The 18,360-nt window shown below is 44.3% G+C and overlaps 6 protein-coding genes across 6 annotated transcripts; 2 read left to right on the top strand and 4 right to left on the bottom strand.

Moving 5' to 3' along the window:
• Nucleotides 1-1,023: 1,023 nt before the first annotated feature.
• On the top strand, nucleotides 1,024-1,824 carry DFJ58DRAFT_841228 (uncharacterized protein; the record flags this gene model as incomplete). Its single annotated transcript, XM_041392688.1, has 1 exon — nucleotides 1,024-1,824. One exon carries the CDS (start codon nucleotides 1,024-1,026, stop codon nucleotides 1,822-1,824), a length of 801 nt encoding a protein of 266 aa, XP_041244113.1.
• Nucleotides 1,825-4,758: 2,934 nt separating this feature from the next.
• Nucleotides 4,759-5,037, top strand: DFJ58DRAFT_660137 (uncharacterized protein; the record flags this gene model as incomplete). Its single annotated transcript, XM_041382132.1, has 1 exon — nucleotides 4,759-5,037. A coding segment is annotated over one exon (279 nt), but the record flags the coding sequence as incomplete, so codon positions are not given.
• Nucleotides 5,038-5,476: 439 nt separating this feature from the next.
• On the bottom strand, nucleotides 5,477-7,189 carry DFJ58DRAFT_841227 (uncharacterized protein; the record flags this gene model as incomplete). The annotated part of the gene is made up of 5 exons (XM_041392687.1): nucleotides 5,477-6,034; nucleotides 6,135-6,278; nucleotides 6,328-6,447; nucleotides 6,495-6,685; nucleotides 6,793-7,189. The coding sequence occupies 5 exons, from the start codon at nucleotides 7,187-7,189 to the stop codon at nucleotides 5,477-5,479; spliced, it is 1,410 nt and encodes a 469-aa protein (XP_041244111.1).
• A 1,176-nt stretch (nucleotides 7,190-8,365) lies between these two features.
• On the bottom strand, nucleotides 8,366-11,377 carry DFJ58DRAFT_841226 (uncharacterized protein; the record flags this gene model as incomplete). Its single annotated transcript, XM_041392686.1, has 15 exons — nucleotides 8,366-8,408; nucleotides 8,537-8,595; nucleotides 8,643-8,876; nucleotides 8,956-9,107; nucleotides 9,156-9,258; nucleotides 9,308-9,427; nucleotides 9,565-9,603; nucleotides 9,665-9,985; nucleotides 10,044-10,195; nucleotides 10,249-10,296; nucleotides 10,337-10,416; nucleotides 10,545-10,807; nucleotides 10,953-11,161; nucleotides 11,192-11,263; nucleotides 11,341-11,377. 15 exons carry the CDS (start codon nucleotides 11,375-11,377, stop codon nucleotides 8,366-8,368), a joined length of 1,932 nt encoding a protein of 643 aa, XP_041244110.1.
• Nucleotides 11,378-12,842: 1,465 nt separating this feature from the next.
• On the bottom strand, nucleotides 12,843-13,241 carry DFJ58DRAFT_882038 (uncharacterized protein; the record flags this gene model as incomplete). Its single annotated transcript, XM_041394565.1, has 2 exons — nucleotides 12,843-12,935; nucleotides 13,002-13,241. The coding sequence occupies 2 exons, from the start codon at nucleotides 13,239-13,241 to the stop codon at nucleotides 12,843-12,845; spliced, it is 333 nt and encodes a 110-aa protein (XP_041244109.1).
• Nucleotides 13,242-13,690: 449 nt separating this feature from the next.
• On the bottom strand, nucleotides 13,691-18,196 carry DFJ58DRAFT_727663 (uncharacterized protein; the record flags this gene model as incomplete). The annotated part of the gene is made up of 22 exons (XM_041385509.1): nucleotides 13,691-13,823; nucleotides 13,878-13,970; nucleotides 14,032-14,108; nucleotides 14,160-14,315; nucleotides 14,539-14,595; nucleotides 14,642-14,965; nucleotides 15,017-15,108; nucleotides 15,162-15,183; nucleotides 15,240-15,277; nucleotides 15,329-15,415; nucleotides 15,479-15,638; nucleotides 16,238-16,377; nucleotides 16,449-16,659; nucleotides 16,712-16,722; nucleotides 16,763-16,787; nucleotides 16,834-16,950; nucleotides 16,983-17,157; nucleotides 17,211-17,397; nucleotides 17,450-17,706; nucleotides 17,759-17,982; nucleotides 18,036-18,058; nucleotides 18,109-18,196. The coding sequence occupies 22 exons, from the start codon at nucleotides 18,194-18,196 to the stop codon at nucleotides 13,691-13,693; spliced, it is 2,697 nt and encodes an 898-aa protein (XP_041244108.1).
• Between the last annotated feature and the right edge of the window lie 164 nt (nucleotides 18,197-18,360).

Genomic DNA, 18,360 nt, shown 5'->3' with positions numbered 1-18,360 from the left:
CCCTATCATGAAAATTAAAGGACCGCATGCACCTTGAGCAACATATTGAGTCATACCCCGGCGCTCTCTTGAGTAAACAGCCGCGTGTCGTTACCCCCGCCCTGATGTTGAAGAAGCACTTGTGGAATGGACCACAAGCATGGAGCAGAAGGGTGAGAGTTACACTGGAGCAATGCTCCAGGAGAAGCGGTGGAAGCTCGAAGAGAAGTTTGGCGTTCCAGAAACAGAACAGCTAATTGGTGATGGCTGGATAGCCCCTTTCTGCAAAGCATACAATATCAAAGAATACCGGTGTCATGGTGAGGCCGGATCAGTGGATATAGAAGCAGTGAAACACAAACGGTTGCGAGTGGGATGTCTCCTATCAACTTTCCCAGTGCGAGACCGCTGGAACTTTGATGAATCAAGTCTGTTTGCAATGTAAGTCACTCGTCAGTGTTCAGTTCAAAGAGGAACTAAAATGAATTAGGGCACCTCCTGATCGTGGCCTTGCTACACATCAAATGAGTGGGAAGAAAAAAGAGAAATTTAGGGTGACCCTTGGTTTTGCTACAAATGCAGATGGAAGCGAGAAGCTTCCACTTTTCTTCATTGGTTACTCCCAAAAGCCCCGATGCTTTGGTGGCAAGTCACCACAGAGTGCCGGGTTTTACTATCGAAACAACAAGAAAGCATGGATGACAAGTGAATTGTTCAATGAGTAAGCGCTCTAGATCAGGTTGCATCACATAAAATTTACGCAATAAAACAAGGTGGATTAAGGCACTCGACATCAAGATGGGGATCTGACAACGTCACATCTGCCTTCTTATCGACAATTTCTCTGGGCACAAAATCACATACAAACCGCTTCACATCCAGCTTGAATTTTTTGAGCCAAATTTAACTTCATTTGTTCAACCTCTCGATGCCGGAGTCATTCATTGCTTCAAGGCTCACTACCGTCGAGCATTCTGTCTCCATGCTATTGAACTTGATGAAGCTGGTAATCGTGATATCTATAAAATAAACCTTCGAGAAGCCATGGTCATGGCGCAAGAGGCCTGGGATGCTGTCGAGTCATCCACCATTCAGCATTGCTGGAATCACGCAGGAATCCAAGCCAACTCTCCGGCACCTTCGTCTCACCCTCCCCATGCAGACCCGGGTGCATGGAGCATCATCTGCCAGTTTGCAGATACTGATGACATGACCTTGCCTCAGGCCGAAGCTTGCCTGAAAGAACACCTTGGCAATAATTATGTTGAGGGGGACTGGGTGGATGCCCTCAAAGCTGTTATGGACGCAGAGGGTGACAACATCAAAGCGGCCGAGACTGTTGAGAAACTTGCATCAGTTGCATGTCGACAAACTGGGCTCACTATCAAAATTCCACCTCTCACCAAGTCACCTCAGCTCCAAACTCTTGAACATGGATTGATGAAGTCCATAGAGGAGCTTACAACACGAAGATGGATCATTGGCACGCCACTGTCTGTTGACGAGATTCTCAACCCTCAAGAAGAGAAGAACATTGGGGAAGTAACTGTTTATGAAGATGATAATGCAATTGTTGCAGAAATTTGGCGCCGGCAAGGAATTAGGAGCGGGGAGCTGGTTGAAGTAGAATCAGATGATGAAGACGAGGATGATCAACCCAAGGTCTGTGTTGCTGAATTGATTCCACTGTGTGAAAAGCTCGAAGTTGCGTGTATTGCGCGAGCTGGCGCTGATTCTTCACTTGATCTTATTCACAAATTTCGTGCATTCCGAGCAACACTACGGCACGAGGAATTGCAGAATGCAAAGCAGGCTACATTGGATCAATTATGGAATTCTAAGTAACATACCGTTTCGATGTACTCGCTGAATGTATTGATTTCTGGACCATGCGCAAGTAGCGCGCATTGACACCCCCAATCTTGGTTGACCCCTCTGCCGTGGGAATTATTTGGTAGTGTATATCTCTCATATTGTATAGCGAAAAGGCAGCTCCCGTCGCTATACATTATGAGAAAGTGTACTGTACATCATTCCCAGCATATTTTCGCATTTTGGGCCACCTACTGTGGGAATTTCCCCACAACACCAAAAACATCGCCCATTTTGGGAATCTCCACAATATCAATTATTCCCACACCCTCCCCACCTTACTGCAGCTTCACCACTACACCAAAATAGGTCCCCCCTTGTATCTAAGTAGTAGTTTGGTATATACATGTATAATATACTATAATAGACCGCTTTTTTTGTTTATTTGTATGTCTCCTCCTCCTCCAGGGGCCATTTAAAATAGGTTAGGGTATAGAACACTTTCGCACTTTTGCCCCTTTAATAGAGAAGTGTTCTAGGATCTTCAGACCATGTTTAAGAATATATATGAAGAGATTCCAATCTTTATTTGACCCCCTGAAGCGCCCTACATCAATAGATATGGCATATATACAGAAAAATACAAAATATGTTCTCATGTATTAATTTCTAGGTACAGAGCCTTTGAAACATGATTCCCGGCATCTATCCAACAGTATTAAAAATGTGTCAGGAGCTCAGGACCATAGGATAAGACCCTGCTGTGTAGTACATCCCCCCTCTCCGGATGGTTTACCTCCTGTGAAATTTTTTCCTGTAGGACCGGATCTCAAGTATTGCATGGGGTCCATTCCTATGCATATTTAGAGTATATCTATTACCTAGCTACTCCAGAATATCCACAGGGTCCTTCCACAGGAACATAAATATAATATATTGCAATTTTGACATTTTTGATATTTTTCATTCCCTTACTCTTGCACAAATAATCCAAGCTGGTCATATATCATCATTTGGGCACAGATATATGCTTTGTATCCCCAGGATCAGCTCATAATAGGCCGGAGATTTCAGATAATCTATATACTTACTATTTCTACTGATTAGGGGCCCATACCTTTAGGGTATCGAAATTTAATGATCAGACACTTGGAGTGCATGTCATATATATTCAGTATCACAGATCTCAAATTTCAGAAAGATCCATCAAGTATTAAGTGAAATGAATGCAAAAGAACATATGTGTGAAAAGTGACAATTGACACATCACACAGAATTCACATTTGTATATGATATAGGTCAAATATTTCATTAAATTTTGATAGAATACATATTAGACTACACAAGGAACCTATACTACACTTTGCCCTGAGAGTGGAAGGGATGTGGAAGGGATGTGGTGGTGAAGTCAGTTGATGCAGCATAAAAGTCCTACAACTTCTTAACTGACCACTTTCGATGTGTTGAGCATTTGAAGTTTCCCACACTCAATTTCTTATCTATTTACTTCCCCAGTCCTCAATCCTGGGTAGATCTTTCTATAACTTTAGTCCTATGATGCTGAATGTATGTGAGATGTACTACAGATGTCTGATCATTAAATTCTGATGTTTTAAAGGTATGGGCCCCTAATCAGTAGAAATAGTAAGCATACACATGATCTGAAATCTCCGGCCTATTATGAGCTGATCCTGGGGATACAAAGCATATATCTGTACCCAAATGATGATATATGACCAGCTTGGATCATTTTGCAAGAGTAAGGGAATGAAAAACATCAAAAATGTCAAAATTGCGATATATTATATTTATGTTCCTGTGGAAGGACCCTGTGGATGTTCTGGAGTAGCTAGGTAATAGATATACTCTAAATATGAATATGAATAAACACCCTACACTTCTTGAGGTCCAGTCCTACAGGAAAAAATTTCACAGGGGGTAAACCACCAGGGGAGGGGGATACATTACACAACAATCTCTTGTCCTGTGGTGATGAGCTCCCCACACATTGTTCCTACTATTGAATAGGTACTGGGAATGATTTTTCAAGTACATCCACCTAGAAATAAACAAATGGCAACATATTTTGTGTTTTTCTGTATATATGTTATATCTATTGATGTAGAACGCTAAAGGGGGTCAAATAAAGATGTGATTCTCTTCATATATACTCATAAACATGTTCTGAATGGCCTGAGACACTTACACATCAAAGGGGCAAAAATGCGAAAGTGTTCTGTGTCCTACTTCATTTTAAAAGGGTCCTGGAGGAGGAGCAGCATACAAATAAACAAAAAAAGCGGTCTATTATAGTATATTATACATGTATATACCAAACTACTACTTAGATACAAGGGGGGACCTATTTTGGTGTAGTGGTGAAGCTGCAGTAAGGTGGGGAGGGTGTGGGAATAATTGATATTGTGGAGATTCCCAAAATGGGCGATGTTTTGGTGTTGTGGGGAAATTCCCACAGTAGGTGGCCAAAAATGCGAAAATATGCTGGGAATGATGTATACAGAAGCCACTGCTGGGATCCACCCAAGGATACATCAACCTAGATAGTGTTACAGTGGATAGCTAAACTGGATGATGTATCAGGGTTTTTGGCTAATAAGCCAGTTTGGATATATCAATATGACAGTATGGGCTGCCACAACGACACTGGTAACATTGTCAAGCCAAGGAGCCAATACACTGGTTGTCCACGCATTTTCAATCTCGAAGACCTCCATTACCTTCTAGAACTTATCCATCACCATCCTGATTGGTTTCTTGATGAGCTGACAACACTTATGCGACACAATCACTACAATCGCCGTCCATTATTCCACAATTCACCGAGAGCTTGCACGGGCTGGCATCTCACTCAAAAAACTCCACAAGATTGCTAAGGAGCGCAACGAAGATGTTTGTGCAGACTTCAAGCGACGGGTGGTGCAGTATACACCAGATCAACTGTTGTTCATTGATGAGACATCGAAAGATGAACGCACACAAATTCAGAGGTATGGACGAGCAAAGAGGAGCCGATATGCAAGCATGAAGGGTGCATTTGTTCGTGGACGACACTTCACAGTTGTTGCTGCTTTGACTATAGATGGAATCATTGCAGGACATGTTCTTGAAGGATCTTTGCATCGCAATGGGTACCTTCACTTCCTCGAACATTCTGTTGTGAGTCAGGACTCATCACACTTGACTTTTTTCGTCAATTCATGTTCATTGATAGCTGCCCAACTGTGAGGCTTATCCTGGCAAGAACAGTGTGTGGATCATGGATAATGCCTGTTACATGGTATCTATGTACTCAGTGATGCTGACTCAGAGCAGGTGTACGAATCGTATTTTTACCTCCCTACTCCCCTGACCTCAACCCGATCGAGGAAGCCTTTTCAAAGTTCAAGGCATGGATTCGTCGTAACTATGACCTGTTTTCTGCAGCAGCAGACAATGATGGGATTATGTATGACCTACGAGAGGCCCTGGAGATCATTACGGTGGAGGATGCACAGGGATACATTCGTCATTCAGGGTACTTCTAGAATACAAACATTATCAATAATTGAGAGCAGTGTATGAAGTAACAGTAGCAAGAAACAACAGAACATGCAGAGTGAGAGTAGTGAGAGACAACAGAACATGCAGAGCAAAAGTAATGGTAAAAAAATGTAACGTGTAACAACTATTCACCACACCAACGGGCAACTGCATCCTTGAGCTCAGCAAGCTCTCCACAAAGCAAGCCCACCTTTTGCAAATCATCGACAGTGACATAACAAAGGGCATGTGATGACGTGAAACCATGATCGGAAAGTTTTGACTGAAGAATTTGTGAAAGTTCATAAGCAGAGCAAAAGTCCATTAGGTTCATTCTCGGTCCAAGGGAAGCAAGTTGTGTCGATGAGAGCAAAGAGCCGAGAGAGGCTGGAACAGCAGGTGGTAATACAGCAGGTGGAAGCAAGGCAGAAGCTGGTGCATGATGGACAGGTTGTGAGCCAGATGCTGCACGTATAGCTTGGAACATTTCAGGAGGAAAATTGATGTTGATAACAGGCATAGCTTGTGCTGGTGCAGGTGCGACAGGTACAGCCTCAGCCTGAGTGGCTTTCTTGGATTGTTCGTCGAGCTGTTGGTGGCGGACGGAAAGAAGTGAGGGCCGCCCAAGAGAGTCGGAAGAAATCATGCTGAAGGAAGAATGGTTAAGAGGCATCTCAAGAGTGGCATACTCTGGCCCTTTTTCCTGTGCAGTGTTCAAAGTGAAACGGTCAATAAAACATTCAAAAACGAATACCAACCATTGCAGCTGCCCAGCATTCGAGAAGGGGAAATGTCAGACGGACATGAGATCCATTGTCACCAGGGTTTAGGTAGCAGTAGTCGCTCAAGCAGCCTGGATTTTTGTGGCAAACCCACCGATCCGATAATGCCTTGATGTTCTTGTTGATTGGTTTCATCTCTTCGTCTATGTCAGCAGCCTTTGGTGCCTAAACTTTTCGTCAACCAACATTGAGATAGTATAGAATGATGTGTTACCTTTGTTTTCTTCTTCTTCTTGCTCCTCTTCTTACCGTCATCACTCGATTCTGAGCTGCTATGATTGTTATCCTCATTTGTTTCTCTATTGTTCTCCTTGTCTGATGGCCGGTCCTTGCGCTATCAGACTCAAATTAGCTCATAAAGAAATCACACGCAGTTAGCACCTTTTTCATGGCTGAAAGCTCTTGGATATAAATAGTGGCAGCAGGTGTGCTCATTCGCTGCAGATGTTTGATGAGCTCTTGATAATCATCTTCATCTGTGAGTGAGGTTGGCTGCGGAGCGATGTGAATGATGGTAAAGAAAGTCTTGTAGTTTTCGAAGGACAAGATGGTTGGATTGGTCTCTTTTCGATCTTTCGAAGAACTTGTGCTTTGAATGTGTCAAAAGGCTCGTCAAGATAAAGGCTGAGAATGGTTGCTGTGCCGACACATTTCTTGATGTCATGTTTCTTGAGCTCACTGTGCAGCAGAATTGTGATGCTGTATGTTGCCTTGATACACAGTGGAGCCACTTGAGCAGGTAAAACCTCTGGCTCATTGGGAGGGGGAGTCGCCACAAACAGAATATATGTGCAACATTTCTTTTTTGACTTGACTTTAGGTGCTTGAAGAGGCTCTGCAACTGGAATAGGCTCTACAGCTGGAGGCAGAGCAGCCATGGCATCTAGTTCACGATCTATACTGTCTTGAGTATCGAAATTGAAAATGCTTGCATCGGATACAAATGCTGTCAATGACCCTGAGCTATCAGAATCGGAAGATGTCGACAAGATGTCAAGGATGCTGCCATCGTCATCCGAGCTATCAGAGTCGTCGATGAACTCTGTGCTTTTGAATGTCTTCAGGTTACAACCCATGTTGCCACAGTAGACTCGGAAGCTAAGATATCACAGTACTACAACTCGTTAAAATATCGCTAAGTCCTTTTTCGGTCTATGTTATCATCTGTTTTACATAGAGGCGCCAGTACCATTACATCAGCAACCCTGGATTTTCCCTGATTTGCCTGCATTGTCTGATAGCAGACCCACCAGTCAAATCATACATATCAGTCATTCAGATTTTGTCTGAAATCAGACAGGTCTCATCTGAAATCAGACATGTCTAGGTCTATCAGATGTTAGGTATAGCAGAGACCTCAGACATGCAATTCCTCAGCACCATCATGCTTATCACAAAAATCAAATGGTGGAATGGACAAACACTCGGGGCCTTCAGCCAGTCAGATGTGCAGAGCATCAGTACATCATTATGTGCAGACTGTCATACAGTCAGGCACTCAGTCACTTCCACCCTATCAAATACTTGTGTGTTTCAGATGATCAGATCACCTTATGGTCAGCTAGTCATATGGATAGACTGTCATATGCTCCAGTGCACAGCCTATCAGATACATAAGTCATTCAGATTGTCCAATTTTCAGGCTAACAGATGCACAGGCCTACTAGGATGCCACAAATCTCAGTAAGGCATTACATCAAAACTATCTGTAACTCAGGCACACAGCCAATCCGCTCTATCAAATATTCAAAGGTGTCAGCGAGTCATTATGTCAAGACTATTGTATGCTCAGGTACTCAGCCACATCAGCACTATCAAATACTCAGACCATCCAATTTTCAAATTAACAGATGTGCAGCTCATCCAGGAAGTCATGACTCTCAGTACCTTACATTATCATTACCCTCAACCCAACAGGTAAACCAGAAAGTCATAAAGCTCAATGCATTACTTGAAACAATTACAAACATGAATAGTAGCAGTCAATTAAACCATCAGCGATATGTCAGAGCCGGAATCCGAATGAGAGTCTTCGTCAATACACATGGCTCGACCATTCACACCTACACCCTTGGCCTGTACCTGTGCCCGCCGAGTGGGACGTTTCCGATGAGCATCTATGAACGGAGCAGCACCCTTGAAAATTTTCTTCCGTTTGCGACGAGTAGCGTTGTCGATAGATTCCATGATGAGATCAGTGCTAAAACTCCAGAGCCCCTCCGTGAACTGTTGGTGTGTTAACTTAGATGGTTTCACAAACTGTCCCGTTGACCACATGTTCCATGCTCGTTTGACCTGTAGATGAACATGAAGATATTCATGTCTCGAAGTAAGGGAGAATACATATAGCAACTGTAGCGATAGACAACCCGCCCTTGGGCATTTCTTTACGACGGTAAGTGCTTGGGAGGCTATGAACATACTTGAGGTACAGCACGAACGTGTCGAGGATGCAAGGATCTTCGAAAGCTCCACAGTAAGCCTGTCAACAACGTGAGTAACTGGCACCATATCAATAATAGCACTTACATCTGCATCTGCCTCGTCCCCGATACACTCTTTCCACATGTAAGGATAAACCGGAGGATTGACGAGGATAGTTTCTCCCTTATCATTGACACACTTGTGCTGTTTCGGAGTTACATATGTGATGACTTCACAAATCTCTTTGGGCGTCCAGCCCTCCTTGTCAATGTGCTTCGCTATTACAACTTGGGCACGCACTCCAAAGTCACTGTGGTAATCATACGCGCATTGCATAAGCTAAACGGTCAATAAAAACGAGGTCAGTGTGTGCAAGTCAAAATCAAGCACTTATGATCCTGTATACGGGATCATTCACCCTAGAAACTGTGTGTGGGATGTTTGGCATTGCATGGTCCCACATGGATTGCATCTCCTCAGCGAAGTCAGATATGTCCCACATGTTGTCGAGGCAGGAAATGAACTCAATCCACATGGGAATGACGAGGGAATCAAAAAGGCGATGCAAACCTGGGGGAAGATCATTTTTCATAAATTTGATATGACTAGGTGGCGCACGTGACTGTGCATCGGTGTTGTCGTCCTCGTCGGCATTATTGCCATCAGTATCTTCGTCAGTGTCAGGTTCACGACCTTTGAGGTGTTGTGCATTTTTAGCAGCCTAGATAGACTTGAGCGCAAGTCAGAGAGCAAAAATAGGTAACACGTACTTTAAAGGAGTGAGCATTAAGTGACTTTTTCTGTTTCCAATTTGCGGCTGCTCCATCGTTACGGCCCCCCTTCGTATCTGCGTCCCTGTAGGATTGACGGAGCTTGGACTGTGCTTTGTCCTTAATAGATTACACATTAGGGGAGTCGTAAGTCGCAGAGGAAGAAAAAGACTTGCCTTACTGTAGCCAGCCTTCGATGCAGCCATGCCATTCGATCAATCTGGGTCGGTGGAGTTGGCTTGTGGGCCCTGACTTACAGGTGGAGGGCATGTGAGTTGGTGGCCAGCTACTTTCAACTAGAATAAATAAACTTGTGATTAGTGTGAACAAAAGCCAATGAATAGAGAAAAAATGCACCTTTCGCATGTAGTGCCTGTAGGGTTGCGCAATATAGCAACTGCCCTCATTCTCCCTGCCTTTTTGCTCGTCCAGTTGCCCATCCCATTCCCTGTCATATTGCTCGTCCCGTTCCCCATCATATTGCTCGTCCCGTTCCCCATCACATTGCTCCTCCCATTCCCCATCACACTGCTCGTCCCGTTCCCCGTCATATTGCTCGTTCTCCTGTTCATTCGGTTTCTTGTTGTGCGTGACCAGAGGAATGGGTGCTGGTTGCTGGGATGCACGAGATGTTGTGGAGACAGAGACAGATTGGTCGGGTATCTTGGAAGGAGGTTTCTACAGTAGATATAGAAGTTTGTAATTAGTATACTGAATGCAAAAGAAAGAAAAATACCTTGATTATATCAATTGACAAAGGAGCCAATAGCGGATCGTTATCTTCGAGTACAGGTGCCTTCGTCGTTGAGCACTGATTCGCATCATCTTCGAGGTCTTCGTGTTCATCCTCGAACCCACCAGGATGGACAGTGTTGCGAGGTACTACACCTTAGAAATTGAGTGAATCAATGCAATAAATATGTAAGAAAATTGGTACGCACCTGCTGTCTTGGCTGTTAAAGAATTTGGGGGTACCGCTACCGGTAGGTCTGCGAGAGGAATTCAGAACTTCTTTGGCTACTAACTGACGCCAGTTTTCATGAAGGCCACTCAGTGACGGTTGAGAAGAAAAATGTAAGATGTCAGGCTTATGTTTTTGATTGGAGGGCCTGCATTTGGACGGTAAGGGTGTGCGTATCAAGTCCATGAGTGATGTTGATAAGTGTTGATCAACGTTGATTGGAGTTGTCACTGTGAGTCAGCAGTTGTTGTTCTTGAGCGCTAAAGTGACGCTTACCTCTGGCCATCATTGTCACTCAGGGCGCGATCTTTGCCCTTTCGCCGTTTCTCTCCAACAACTCCAACATCTTGATCAGTATCACCTGTCTCATCCCCTTCCAGTACTTCACCCCTGTTTTCCAACATACACCTTTTTACGGCCTCAACATCTTTGTGGACCTTCTGGGACTTTGTGAGTGGCTGTTCAGGACTTGCTGGTGAGTTGTCGTTATCTCTGGTCTCGTCTATATCACGCTTATCTTGATCTACTAGCATAACGTCCTCTTCCGGTCGGCTGGGTTAACCAAGTCAAAACACAATCAATCAATCATGTACGTATGTCCTTTGCTCTGAATGATTTAGACTTCTGATTGCTGCTCGCAGTTCGAGGTTTCTTCAGCACCTTTGACGTCGGTGGGTGACTCACTTGCTTAGCCTGCTGAGCATCCATCTCTGCCATCTCCAGCTCGAGTTGAGCTGCAGCCTTTGTTGCTGCAGCTTTCTTTGCCTGTTTGGTGACTCTCGACGTCGGTCCAGGCTTCTTTCTTGACCTTGACCTTCTCATACGGGAACACTTCCCTTCATCACTGTCGTCGTCGTCGTCATTGATGTCACTTTCACCCAACTCTGACTGTACTTGTTTATGAGCAGGTAAGTCTACCTTACCTGGATGCTTCTTGTTTGATGGTCGGGTTGCGACCATTTCTGCAGTTGGTGATGACGAGCAGCTGTGACAATCTACACAGAAGCAACAACACAAGTTCAAGTTCCGCTAGCAGGAAGACTAATTATTCGCGACTTTGGAACAGCTTTACTCAATTTCTCACGCGCAAATCCAGTAAGTTTGTACATTGGTGTTTTAATTGATTAACTTTTCTAAAATGTGCATCTGAATTCTAGAGTACATGGCCAGACATTAGTTTCGACTATGTGAGGAAGTGTATGGCTTTGGTGCTGGATGCTTGCCCACTTACTGCATCACCTCTCATTTTTTACTTTGTACTTTTTGGCTTCTTTGTTGTGGTTACCGTGACGAGTATCTCATACAGAACTTGGGTGTGTAGTGTAGTCCTTAAAATTTTAATCATGAACCAACTGAGATTCTCATTTATTTGATTTACTGGGCGCAAGGACGAGATATAAAATTATGACTACCAACAACATGAACATGTATGACATTTATACTAGGTAGTGTGTACAAGGTGGAGCTGCAAGGTAGGAGAAGAAGGATAAATCCAGGATGCAGTGGAAATCACTGAATAACAAATGTGAAGGTGTTGAAAACAAAGGTCGCAGTTTGGGAACTATGGGACAATGGGAGGGAAAAGACCATTGGTACGGAGGGAAGATCCATCAAGTTGCACGTGTCGTGAAAGCTGGAACGTCTCTCAAATTTGAACTTGAGAAACCAGAGATTCGGAGATCACAGTGATTTGCTCAGTTCTTGGGGTTTCGGCGCATCCTTCAAGTCTGCGTGCCAGATAACCTTACCTATGATCAAGTTGGCTCGGTACTTCGGGAATTCTTGATATCCTGTTAGACTTGTTCTTGATCTCGCGCCAATAACGATAACCAACAAGGAGGATCAATAGGAAGAGGCAATGAGGGAGGGACACTAGATCTTGGTGTAGACGTACCGCCCGGTCTTAATGCGCTGTCCACAAAAGATATTATTGACTGGTGGCGACAGTATAGCTAGGCTGCATGTAGCAGGAAAGAGTGGAGGCGAGATTGGTGTGGTGGTTACAGGCAGGGCACTCCAGAAGGGGAATAACCATATGATTGGGTCGGTGAAGTCGGATTGGTATGTGAGGGCGGAAGTTGTGGTGGGTGGTGCTCTCCATGACCAGGAGATTGCCCAACCAATACCAATGCACCTTGGGATACGGAACTTTTTGAATGACGCAGTGAGGCGTTTAACATAGGTGGAAGAGGTCCATGGTTGAGGTTGGGGTGATAGGCTGTGGGTGTGGTAGGGCCAGCCTGTACGCTATGAGTACCTGGATCGCTCACATGGGCCCCGTTCGGGCCAGAAAACACGAAGTTGGATGATGGGAGGGTCAATTGGATGCTGGTCAGCCAAGTGAAGGTAAACTTGTGTGAGAAGTGAGTAAGGTAGCTGACATACCTCATATACCACACATACGGGCCCGTTATGGCTCCTGCTGCACAATATGTCATCAAAGAGCAGATCGAAGGGGTGCCTTTGTAATATGTATGACGACTCAGTCGTCACTAAAGGAATGGCAATGCATTTGTTAGAGTCACAAGTAAAACAAGCGCACACTTACTGTCTGTTCCCTCTGTAAAAACAAATCTATGGCTGCGGAGAATGCAACAAATGCCAATCCGCCACCAAGAGCAGCTTTAGGTCTCGAATTTCACACAAGAACACCTCCAGCAACAAAGCCTGCAGCAACCGGGTTTACTAGAAGGTGAGAGATTAGGTCAAGGGAAACAATGAAAGATAACTTACACCTTCAGTCACACATTCTATTCCGGCAAACAATGCTCCAACTTCTCCAAAGCTCTTTCTGGCCTTCTGTTTATTCATACCGGTTCGAGTGGATTGCGGTAGTAAAGAGTCCCCGTAGGCAAACAATGAGGACATAAGAGAGAAGAATGCGCCAAAGCTGAGGCCTGCCTGATACCAAGCAGCGGGATGGACAAGGAGCGGAGTTTGAACTCTGGATTGATTGGCATAGCCGTTCAACATGACGAGCGGAGTTTAAACTCCTTGACGAGTTCCAGAGTAAGTCATCTGCTCGGTGGCTCCTGGACGACTCAATATTAGCACTTCGTCCTTCATCAGGAAAATATGCTAACTCTATATAGCCCAGTATAGTGCCCTATAGCCCCCCATAGACCATATGGGACCTATAGCCCCATAGCTAAGTCCCCAATTATATAGGCCTGTAGAGCACGTTATAGTGGGGTATAGCACCATATAGTCTGTCTAAAAAATTATATTCATCATAATAGGATCATTTGTATGACTATAACCATCTATACCAGGCTACATTGACCCTTATATCTTCTGTATCCTCTTGATATATGATGTTATACAGACCTATGACATTTCTATATAGCTCCATATCTCAATCAATTCATTGCGTCATCCAGATGATACATTTGTCAAATATTTATTTTACAAAATCTAGTATATCAGTTGACGACAGCATCATCAACATTTGCTACACCAGACATTGGCCTAGCATACTCCTCCATTGCATCAAAATCAACATCAGATTCATCACTGTCGCCTCCCTCTTCTCTAAGCTGGAAACGACAAGCCTCTCTATCATAGTGTTAGTAACAAGATCATATGATTTTAAAACCGCAAAACACGTACCCAATATCAGTCCACAGATCATCTCTCAATTTCTTCATATAGCCTGGAGTCTTAAGGCTATACTCAGTGAGTTTAGACAAGTAGTACTGATGTCTATGTATGACGTTCAGTAATATAACCAAAAAATATCCAAAAAAGTAAAATATATATGCACCTTGGTTGAAACACTGGTTCCTTGAACTCTACTACAACTGGTGTACCTGTGAGCATGCCTTTGTATGCACACTCTATCTGAAGATGCGTTAAGGTTAGTATGAAATATTATTGAATAATAAAACTTACTGAAGCTGCCAAAAGCGCAATAAGATTATCAGGAAGCTTTTGAAATTCTTCCTTGTAAAGCAATCCTTCAGCACCAGCGCCCTGAAAAAATTGGCCCATGAGAAGTTGCTTGATGAGGTGTGTGCGGAAAGGAAGGTTCTTGTTGAAGGTCTTGGCCTGAATACACGTCTAGTCAGTATACATATACAAAGGTAAGAAGTAGATGGCGTACTTAATGTCCATCTCACCACTAAGGAACGGCTCCTTTCTTGTAGATATAACCCAATTAGCTATGTCGGCTGAGGAAGGAAGACAATGTTGAGATTAGATTTAAAAATATATAACCTGAAAAGACATCACCTATTTCCTTGGGACGTAAATGCTGCAACATGAAAATCACATTCTCTCTAGCCTTCCTAGCCAACTCCCCCCTTAACTGAGATGCACCTGACCATACCTAAGAACAGCGTCAGTAAGTATTCATAAAAAATTAGTGAACTTACATATGCCAATGCCCTGCCTTTGAGTGTATCATCTTCACTAATGCGATCAAACATAACCTTCATTGGGGAGCCTGATTCTTTACCAGCCTCCTTGATACAGTTCCAGGCAAAGGCGTCCTGGACATCTACAGAAGGACCAGGAAAGGCGTTCTCCAGGGCAATTTTTACTCTCAGCAGTTGATGAGCAAGATCCACCAAAGGTCCGCATCCATCTTTTTTTAAAGATGCAAGGGTAGTAGGTGGTCTGACTTCACCTTTATTGGCCCCCCTTCTGCGACGCCTGACAGCCATTTCATCTTGCGACTCATCCTTGACTTCTATTAGCTAGATGTAATATTAGTTAGCTATGAAGTCAATTAAGTATAGCAGACGTACACCATTGCCTCTCTTCTTAACCACAGACTGCTCTCCAGCTACGTCTGTCTCTATTGCTGAATCTGCCTCTGGGTGACGCGAATGATCTGAATCTAAAACACATGATTGTTCAAATATACTAGCTGATATGTCAATGATAACTTACCTTCACTGGCTATGGGCGTATTCTTTTCTTAGGGTCCAAGTGAGGCAAAATATCATCAGGATTGGCATCGTCTTCTACTTCTTCATCTGTGTCCATAGGTTTTGCCTTCTTGCTCACTATATCATGGGTGATGTTATCATACACACAAAATCTTGTTGATTACGCACCTTTTTTCCTCTTGTTATGCTCCGTAATCTCATGCTCAGTATTACTCTCTTCTTCATCTAGCATGGCGTCAACATTCTTCCTCAAACCTAATTCAATGCTCTATTAGTTAGCATTTGAATATCATTACATTAGTGAAAAGCATCACTAACCTTTGCGATGATTGAGTTCAGCTTCCTTCTTTTTTTGAGCTTGAAACTTCAGGAATTCGTCATACTGGTCATCAGTTATAATTTTGCTTGCTTTTGTCTTGCCTTTATTACTAGCAGGAGGAGCTGAGGAAGTAGGGGAAGGCGGGTCTTTTGCCTTTGCCTTTCACTCGCATAGTGATGATAGGGTAGTAGTGAGAAAAGTGGTTCGTGTAAAAATGTAACCTGCTTATATGAGACCATGCATGTAACGTAACAAAAGGTCTACAGAATCTGGTGCATTGCAATTCTAGTGTAAGTTATACAAAAGAATGCATAGTATTGTGTCTACCCATCCATTTTGATTCCTAATCCATGATGCAAACTCCTTGTCAGTCTGGAAAACCAAGGACGCCCTCCCCCCCCTGTAGTCTAGGTTGAAATGGGTTACCTCACTAGATCTGAAGATAGCTATGTCACCATTGCGCAACTCCAGAACTAGCCCATTCTCCAACAAGCACAAGGCCCCCCCCTCAAAGTGTCCAATAGGTATCACCAAACATAGATGACGATCACCGCTGTCTCTATGAGCTTTGGTGCGAACATTGATGTTGATCACTAGAGAAATGAAAGGAACAACGGGGGAAGAGCGTTGCCAGGCAAAACTGAGGCGACCTCCATCAGCATTTCGAACTCTTCTTGTAGGTAATTCTCCATCTACCATTGAAACAATTTAGCGCTTGGATGCTACGCAGATTTCACCGAACTTACCAACTGTCTTACCCACTCAAATAACTCCCCGTACACCTTTGAGATTGTTCCGTATACGAGTCTGTGCTGTTGTAAGTCCTGGGATATGTAGGGAATAACTTGACCATGGTTTGTGCGCATTCCTTCCTTCTCTAGCAGCCAAGGTTGAACGTCTGTTGGAGCGTTAAGGCCCTAAGTATTATATTAACAACAAAATACTGATAGTCCATGTGCGCTAGCTTACCGATGTACAATGGCGATTGTACCAAGAGAGGTGCATAGCCTGGAAAGGGTCTACCTCCAGGCAAGCGCGTATCCATATCTCCAAGCAAGTCTGCATTTCCGAGTGCAAGCCAGTAATTGACTTCCAGAGAAGCGCGTATTGGGTGGGAAGGTGCAGTAGATACAAACGCCATAAACGACCATCCTTGTTTTCGAAGATCTAGGGTGGTTGACTGACCAGAGTTTCAGTGTGCAAGAGCAGTGTGGGAGAGCCAGATACGTAACGTTGGCATGATCTGCATTGAGATTAGTAAGTATGCCCAGGTAATTTCTGACAGCCATTGCGATAGAAAGGTTTGAGCTGTTGACAAGATAAGTACAATTGGCATCGGAACTTGCACACCCACCTTGTTGCGTAAGTCTTCCAGGCTTTTCACCCTTTCACCCGCCTCTGCTCGTAACCTCTCCGCCGCACTCCAGCTAGTGTTCAGGACCTTGTCGCGAGGAGGCTTGAAGCACTTGTTCTTAGCTGATGGATCAACGCTGTGTCAATGACAACATGCGCGATCTCGTCCTCCTCGATGTCGGATAATGGTGGACTATAAGGACGACCTACACCATAGAGCTCACTGTGATTGACAGTGTGTAAAGGCAGCCTTTGAAGATCAGTTGGCACAGGCGCAATGCAAGCGCGCCAAACATGTCCACTTCTACGGAGTGGTGTGAATGCGCTAAAATTTGACTGTGTTAGTCAATAGATCGCATATGAATATGCCATATGCACTTTTGGATAATGGCATCAAAAAACCGATCAGATGCTGAGAAGTCTGTGCAGTCGATATCCTTTGAGATGGAGAATCTCTCGATCAAAGCGCGAGAGAACATTGAGGTCATACTGAAGGGATGGGAGAGTCGCATGCGTGCGATGGTGGGTACAATGCGTTCAAGAATCAGCTTTCTTTGAGGAGAATCTATACATACATGGTTAGTAGTCTGATCGCCCAAGACAAAAGGTCCGCTTACCCCTTGGAGGTGATCGTAGCATGTCTGCTAGATGTAAGTGCGTGGTTCCAACCATGGATGCGATGGACACTCTAAGACCAAGGCCTGCGATGAGTACTAAAGCATATATGGAGCCACCACATGCGATGGCAATGAACTTGCTACCAGTAGCATGCCACTCCAAAAAAGTGCGATAAGTGACCTTCGTCTCTGAAGGGCGGTCTTTGACTTCATTCTCATAAATCCCTTTCAGGTGTAAGCCTGTCTTGAGGCGGATGCTTTCAAAATGTGTCATTTAATCGAGCTAAGTGAAGATTCTAGATGGCGCACCTCTGACACTTACAAACAAGTGTCATGAAATTAATCATGATCATGAAATTGATACGAATGTCCTTGCCCATCATTCCTCTACACCTCACCACCAGTGATAACAAAGATTCATCGTCCACAGATGGGACTTGCACAAAATTCCCAATATCTTGCAGCCATCGAAGTGGATCGTGAATAGAAGAGAGACAATGTGCGGCTGCGAGCTCAGCAATGATTGCGGTAGCCTGATCGCTGCAAGAAATCCTAGGATCGTCTAAGGGACGTCGATGCCATGCACCTCATCGTTGAGTTTGAGGACCACTGACGGCTTGCTCTGAGTCACCAGCATCATGCTCATGCACTTCCCCCACTTCCTCCGCCCCCATCTGATCCCCCCACTTCCTCTCCATCTGCCTCCCATTCCTCTTCTTCCTCTCCGGGGCGCAAAACATCCTTCATAGCTAGAGCTCGAGCTCTACGTATTCATAACCGACGTGCACCGCGGTTACAATCGTCGGGATTAGCATTAGCAACACGTGGTAGATTGGGGTCAAACCCAGGCCCAGGGGGCTCCCCTCCTGCAGCAAGAGTACTTTGATGGATGTCGGTGGAGAAACATGTAT

This window comes from Suillus subalutaceus, assembly GCF_016647625.1.
Source record: "Suillus subalutaceus strain FC151 chromosome Unknown DFJ58scaffold_50, whole genome shotgun sequence".
In the NCBI taxonomy this organism is placed as follows: Eukaryota; Fungi; Basidiomycota; class Agaricomycetes; order Boletales; family Suillaceae; genus Suillus; species Suillus subalutaceus.
This window is presented reverse-complemented; position numbering and strand designations above follow the sequence as displayed.